Raw genomic sequence first — 7,245 nt, forward strand, 5'->3', positions numbered from 1 at the left:
GCCGCCGACCTGTCTCAGAACGTGTTGAGGGCACGTATCACACTTTGAGGTTAAGCCCCACGCACCTGAAGTGAGGCAGACAGCACCACTACCCCTGAACAGCGCGCAGCCTGTAACCTTGACGGAATTTGAGGTTGAGCCAGGGGGGCCGCGATTTCAGCACCCCTACAGGTGCGGGATGTCCGATAAGCCATCGCGCCACGCAACGAGCAAGGACACGAGAGAGATGTCGCCGGGATGAGTGTTGGGGGCGAGGCATTCATGTTTGTATATCTATATATGGACGTTAGCCTCAGTCACAGCCACACTGGCAGGGTGAAGCCACCGAACTCACGCTTACCTGGGTTCCTGCGTGGGGCAAACATGAGGCCTGAGGTGGAGGTCCAGAAAGAGATGGTGGACAAAGACGAACGTGCTGGGAACGTATCTGAACCGCGAGAACAGATTGGAGCCAGTGTGCTTCTTCTCCGGCGTCAAGATCGGCTGTTACGTGTTGGGGCTCGACCACCGACTGCCAGCCATCCTCTCCCTTCCGCTCCTTGTCTCACCCACTGAACATGCATTTGGTGCGTGCCCACACCCTCTGATTAATGTTTTCTAGCGCGGTGCACATATCTGCGCATGCATCAACACATGCACACCACGTTCTTTGCGCCGCCGCGCTAGCACTCTACTTACCATTTTAGGAAGGCATGCGACGCTGAGCCGTGTGGTCTCACACCAACGACCTGCACACGCGTGGCTCAATGCGCCCTCCTGCCACGTATTCAAGAGGAGCGATGCCAACCTCCCAATCTCCCCAGACACCCCTCTCTAACAACGCTCTCTCTGCCACTTTCCAAGTACACCTTCCCCATCATGTCCAACTCCCCCATCCCACGCGATGTTCACAACACCGTCAACAGCCTCAAGCCATCCATCTACATCCTCCTCAAAGAAGACACACTGTATTCCGTTCCCCCCGACACGTTTGATGACGAGACCGCCCCAGTGTGGGCAGCTGTTCTCGTGAATGGGGTCACGAAGACACTCACTGTGAGTTCATTTCATTTCCTCTGTCCTTCCCTCTCCCTCAATCGTCTCGCGCCCAGCTCTTTCTGCCATGCACCCCACTCGCGCTTGCCACGGTCTCGCGTGCGCGTGCAGAGAAGTGGCTTCACCAGGTGCTCGGGCCGCCGCTCGAGAACTGTGAGCTCCCCGAGGAGCAGTGCGGGCTGCTCTTGCAGCTCATACTCGCTTTCCGCGCCTTTGTTCAAGAGGACGACAATGTCGCCCACATTCCCTTCGACTATTTCGCCAAGGTCTTCATCAGACACGCCCGCTCACTCAACACGCATGAGCCAGCCACTGAGGTGCTTACGGCCCTCAGTCTCTTCTTGCTCGACATCATGCCCCAGGTACATCCGAATGTCAGTCCATAACTACAACTACGTTCTTATGCAAGTAAACAGGTTGTCTTCCCCGAGGAGGAAGACCTTGCACGTGTTCGTGCCCTCGCGAATCCAGGGACTATGGTGCCTGTGCTCGCCTCACCCTCTGCCATTCCCCCGCAACCCTGCAGCGACGAGCCCACATCAAGCTCATCTGATTTGGCAGCACCGTCCCTTCTTGGTATCGACATTCCTCTGTCAGCAACCCCCGTCCTCCCCGTGCCATCTGCCTCCGCATCTCCCGACACTTTCTCGCTGCCGATCAACAGCTCCATGCCCAACACCAGCTCCCCTGGTTCACCTCTCCTTGCCACGGCCACGGCCACTGGCCTCCCCATTGAGGCGTCCTTTGCCGATGCTGTCTCGAGCATTGCGTCGCCCAGAGCTACCACCCACAGAGACGTCATGGACTCTGCCCCATTCTCCCCCGATCCCATCTCCCCCCACTACTCCGACATCTCTTCCATGCACTCCAACGTCGACATGCATGCTCGTCCTCCCTCGGCCGAGAGCTCTCCCTGGGGAACAGATGCCGCCATCGACTTCGTGGATGCGCTCAAGCGTGCGGCCTTGTATGCTGAGGTGGATGGGGAGGTGGCAGCCGGGATCCGTCGCGCCACGCCCTATGCACAGGCAGACATTGAGTTTGCGGACGCTCTTGAGCGTGCCGCCTTGTATGTGGAGGTTGATGCCGAGTACGCAGCTGAGATTCACCATGCGGTCACACATGTTGAGCTCGCGCATACGCTTGTTCGTGGTGTGCGCGAGATGTCGTACGTGTGCTCGACCTCCATCACCCCTCATCTCCGCTCGCCGACATGGAGTGCACGGATTTGCGGGGTGATGTAGTCTCCAGTGTCGAGGTTGATTCGAGCAACCCGTCCCGCCATGCGCTCGCTTCAGGTGTTCCAGTAGAGTGGCATGATGGCCGGGCGATTTCTGCTCCATCCCCTCCTGCGCTCCAGTACTACGTAGATGTTGTGCCCACCCCCCAGAATGTTACATACAATCCACTGTGGTCCACATATTATACGTACTCTGGTTTTCCTACCCCACATCACTTTCACACGCCCACCCTGGTCCATCCCGCTTACGACCTTACTTTCCCTGTCCTGCCCCCCCCCGTTCTTGAGCCCACTCGGTGGGCTCGCGCGTTTGCGGCTGCTATAGCTGTACCATCACCACCGATTCTCGATGCTGACCAGGCCATGAGAACGGCGCCTGTGGGCGTTTTCTGGGGTGGCGTGGGGCAGGATGGGTATGGCCATGCTGGCGCTACTGATCATGACTCGGACATAGATTCCCTACCTGGCCTCTACACCCCGTCCACATCTGATGAGGACTCTGATGATGACATGTATGATATCAGTATGTAGGTAGAGTAGCCACATACAACCCATGCCCACAATATGACATATTATGTCTACGTTTTGGTGTGCGGCTCTGCGAATCGACCCGCGGATGAGCCGCGTTCGACTGGGATTTTGGCCAGCCTGATCCGGACCTGCACGGAGCCGGAGCCTCAAAGAGCCTGAGCCACATGACTCGTGACCCACGGCTCACAACTCTGGATAATTGCAGGTTGACCTGCAAAGTGATCCGGACTTTCATGCAGCCTTAGTCAACAGTGTTTAAACTGTTCAGTTCGCCCTTCAAGTCTCGCCCGGTGTGTTCCACCACTACTATCTCTATCCCCGCCGTCGATGCACATCAGACCCATGCCTGGCGAGTCGAGCCTGAACCACACCCATCGGGATCCAGCGATGCCAGGACTGTACCACCCGTGGCTCCTCCGTCCTCGATGCCTTCTACCGCAGCCGCCAACCCCACCGACACCCGTCAAGTGCAACCGGAATGGATTGAGTCCCAGTTGCGACCGTCGGGATCCAGCAGCGCGAGGGCTGCGCCTCTTGTGTCGAAGGTCCTGCCGCCACTTACTGCTTCAACCGCCACGGCCAAACCCACCTGTCAGGTCCACGCCATGCGACCCGAGCCCAAACCACAACCATCAGGATCCGGCGATGCAAGGACTGCGCTGCTCACGGTTCCTCCGTCCTTAATGTCTTCCAACCCGGGTGCCAACTGTTACGTTCCAGACTTATTCGGGATGGAATACAGCCTAGGCGCCTTGTGGTTACAGTGGCTATGCTCTGGTGCTTGCGTGCTATCGAGCGAGTGTGAGCGACAGGAGGATAAGATTGCGCGTAGCTGAGGTAGATGTAGTATACAGAGGAGATTCAAGTCTGGGGAGGGAGCGCTCTGGGGCGTTGTCCTTATATACAGGGGCACGAGTGGTGAGTCATATTATCTACGAGTCATTGCCAGTCCGCATGACACAGTCCTAGTCGCAGCGACGCAGCGTGACTAGGTATCGTAGGAGGAGTCAGGACAAGTACACGACAAGTAGCGATGAGTATGTGTGAGTCAGAGGGCACGGCATATGTATTTAAGAGGTCTGCATATCGGGGGAGAGGGGGTTATTGGTGGAAATAAATGGGGGTAGCGTACTAGTGTCTGTGATCGTAACATCAGCTCCCTCTCTCGGGGAGGGTTGTCCCGACCTTCTATGCGTTGGTCGACGTTGTCGCGTCCGTGGAGGGGGCGTGTCCGATGTCTACCGCCGTGAGGTCCGAGGCGATCTGGATTGATACCCGATCAACGTACTCCTGGAGGGGGAGGTGAGCACCCTCGTAGTTCTGGAGGATGGTGATGATGGGCTGGTCGAATTTCTCGTGATAGACGTTCCACGGTTGGGTGTCGATGATGCGGTTCTTGACCACTTCGTCGCAGGGGGCGTCAATGTGTTGTGCGATGGCCTCGGCGACGAGGAGGTGTAGGTGAGAGGATCTTCACGTGGACCTGGGGGAAGCCGATCTCCAGGTACTCGTAGAGGTGTGCTGGGGCGAACAACTCCGGCCAGGAGTCGAGCCAGGCCCTGAGGTAGTGGTCAACGCCAACGTGAGCCGTGATGACGTACCAACCGGTTCCGGCTTGAACGCGCCACCTAGGTGTGCGAGGAGGGGGGTGGACGAGGACGAGTTTGTCATCATGATAGTCGATGATCTCCGCCTCGAGCTCAGCGAAGATGTCATCCAGGGCGTCGTGGTGGCGCGGGCGCGGGGACATGTCGGGTCCGGTGAGGGGGAGGCGTGAGGAGCTCGAGAGGGTGCCGGGGGGAAGGTTGAGGACTCCGAATTGAATCCCGGGTTCCGCATTTGCGGTCTGCGCGCGGACCCAGTTGCGATGAACCATGAGGAGGGACTGGGCCGCGAGGAGGTTGGTAGTGGGGATGGGGGGTTCGTTCTCCTTGTCGGAGTTGTCTTCTTGCGTGTAAGGTGGAGGCTGCGGGGTGGAGGTGTCTTGGGTACGCGTCACAGCGGCGGGGAGATCGAGTATGGGTTGAAGGGGTGGGAGGTCGTCCGTAGTGCCTGTGTTCACCGGGGTGAGTGCGTTCCAGGCGGCCTGGTTGTGCTCTTGTTCTTCCAGGGCGGGCTCGCTGGGGGATCCCCACTCGACGATATCCGAGGGGATGTTTCCCCACGGGGGCAGGTGTTGCTGGCTGGTGGGGAGCAGGTCGTCGAGGGCGGCCGCGACCTCGATACTGGTGAGTTGGTCGAGGGCGACGTCGGCAGCTCGTGCGAGGAGGGCTCTAAGGGTCAGTGAGGCCTCCTTGGCGACAGCCTTCTGGCTGGCAGGGGCTCCAGCGCGTTGCACGAAGTGGTCGACCTTCTTCCAGACGTCGAACGTCTCAGTCGCAATGCGGTATTCATTGACAAGGGGCTCGGTGTGGGGGATATGTTGGGTGCGGTAGCGGACATGGCCATGGAGGTCAGAGTGCGCGACAGTCCAACCGATGCGGTCCCCGAGGGTCCCTCGACTCTCGTTAGTGCGATAGAGAGTTGGAAGGTGGTCGTAGTTGACCTGGGGGCGGTTGTTGATGAAGTCTGGGGTGTCGTGGATGTCCGGCGTAGTGAGGCGGATGGGATAGAGGCGGGGAGCGCGACAAGGAGTAGAGCGGTGGTGGCGAGGCATCTGGAGAAGCGCATTTGATGCGGGAGCGGGATGAGGGTCAGAGGAGCTTGTGTCTCTTCTTATATATCCTCAGGATGTCAGGCGCGTTCTTCAAATGGTGCTCAGGTTCCCATGAGTTTTCTGCTGACTCCCAGCCCTTCCACGTCACTAGGTATTCCAATTTGTCTCGTTTGCATCCTCTCATTCGGTGGTTAAGAATAGCTTCCACTTCATGCTCCTCTTCGTCGTCTATGACGTCAGGAGGTGGACGTGGCATGTCGGGGCCATGTGCTTTGGTGACTCGATAGGAAGTCAGGAGCGCGGCATGGAAGACTGGATGAATCTTCCAAGTGCGTGGTAGGTTTAATTTGAACGTTACTGGTCCCATGACTTCAGTGATAACAATGGGTCCTTCTCGTTTGGGTGCCAGTTTCCGGTGCAGGTACGGGAGGCGGAGGTTGGTTGACTCTAGAAGGACCTTATCTCCTTTCTTGAATGTCCTGGTGACCTCTGTGCCATTGCCGCGGCTGCGCAATTATGGGCAGCAATTGTATTTTCTTGGTCAGCTCGGAGGGCGGAGAGCCATTCCTCCGTGCTTGGGTATTTCGGGTTCTTTTGTGGGAGTTTGACTAGCTGTGGTTGATAACTATAGAGTAGTTCAAATGGCGATTTCTTTGTTACTGAATGTGTCGTTGATTATGCGCGTATTCGAATTCCTTGAGGTGATCCGCCCATTCGTTTGGGTTATTGCCGCAGTAGAGACGTAGAGCAAGGTCCAATTCTTGGTTTACTCGTTCTGTTTGACCATCTGTTTGCGGGTGATAAGCTGTGCTCAATGCGGTTTCCATTCCCATTAGCCGATGTAGTTCTCTGAACGCTCCTGCGCGAACTGGGGCCTCGTCGGAGATGATTTTAGAGGGGATTCCGAATCGGCTGAAGACTTGGTCCCACAGTAGCTTTGCTGCTCCTTCTGCTGTGATATTCTTTGTGCATGGCGTGAAGATGGCCATTTTCGTAACGTCATGGTCGACGACTACTTGGACTGCATTGTATCCGTTTGATTCTGGTAGGTCTGTGATGTAGTCGGTGGTTATGACGTTAAACGGCCTGTGTTCCTGCTATGTGGGATCGGGAATAGTCCTGCTTTAGTTGGGTGGGTGTTGACTTTGGTGGTTTGGCATTTTGTGCATCCTTTTACGTATTCGGTGATGAAGTTACGCATTCCGTCCCATATGTAGTCTCTTTTGACTAGTTCGAAAGTCTTCTGAATCCCAGGATGGCCCATCACGGCTGGTTCGTGATAGGTTTTGACAATGTTGCGGTATAGGTTCTCGTCGGGTGGTACGTAGATATGTTCTTTGAATAGTAACAGTCCTTCTTCTTCCTTCCAATCGCTCGGCTTGCCCCAGGCAGGTCATGGTTTGTCAGTTGTTTCGTTGTCAGGAACTGTACTAGATCTGGGTTGCAGGCTTTGTTGTTTCGGATTTGTTGGGAGATGTCAATTTGGACAGAGTTGAGCGAGAAAATTTGTTCTGGTAGCATAACCATGTCCTTGTTATCATCCTCCCCCTGTTCTGATCTGTTCTCCTGGACAGTGCTCGGCTTGTGCAATTGTTTTTCCGGGTGATGTTTAGCGTGAAGTTGAACTCGTTCATGTAATGATGCCATCTTGCTTGTCTTGGGTTTAGCGTTGCGCAGAGCGGAAGTACGTTAGGTTTGATGGTCTGTGATGACTTCACGGGTGTGGTGATCCTTGCAATAAATGTCGCCATTCCTTGAATGCTCGAATGATTGCGAGTAGCTC

The 7,245-nt window shown here is 56.2% G+C and overlaps 1 protein-coding gene across 1 annotated transcript; it reads left to right on the forward strand.

Annotated features, from left to right (window-relative positions):
• Positions 1-858: 858 nt before the first annotated feature.
• BXZ73DRAFT_108195 (uncharacterized protein) lies at positions 859-2,279 on the forward strand (the record flags this gene model as incomplete). Its single annotated transcript, XM_048017096.1, has 3 exons — positions 859-1,035; positions 1,092-1,397; positions 1,452-2,279. The coding sequence occupies 3 exons, from the start codon at positions 859-861 to the stop codon at positions 2,277-2,279; spliced, it is 1,311 nt and encodes a 436-aa protein (XP_047871306.1).
• Positions 2,280-7,245: the final 4,966 nt, after the last annotated feature.

This window comes from Epithele typhae, assembly GCF_022376455.1.
Source record: "Epithele typhae strain CBS 203.58 chromosome Unknown BXZ73scaffold_146, whole genome shotgun sequence".
NCBI lineage: Eukaryota > Fungi > Basidiomycota > Agaricomycetes > Polyporales > Epitheliaceae > Epithele > Epithele typhae.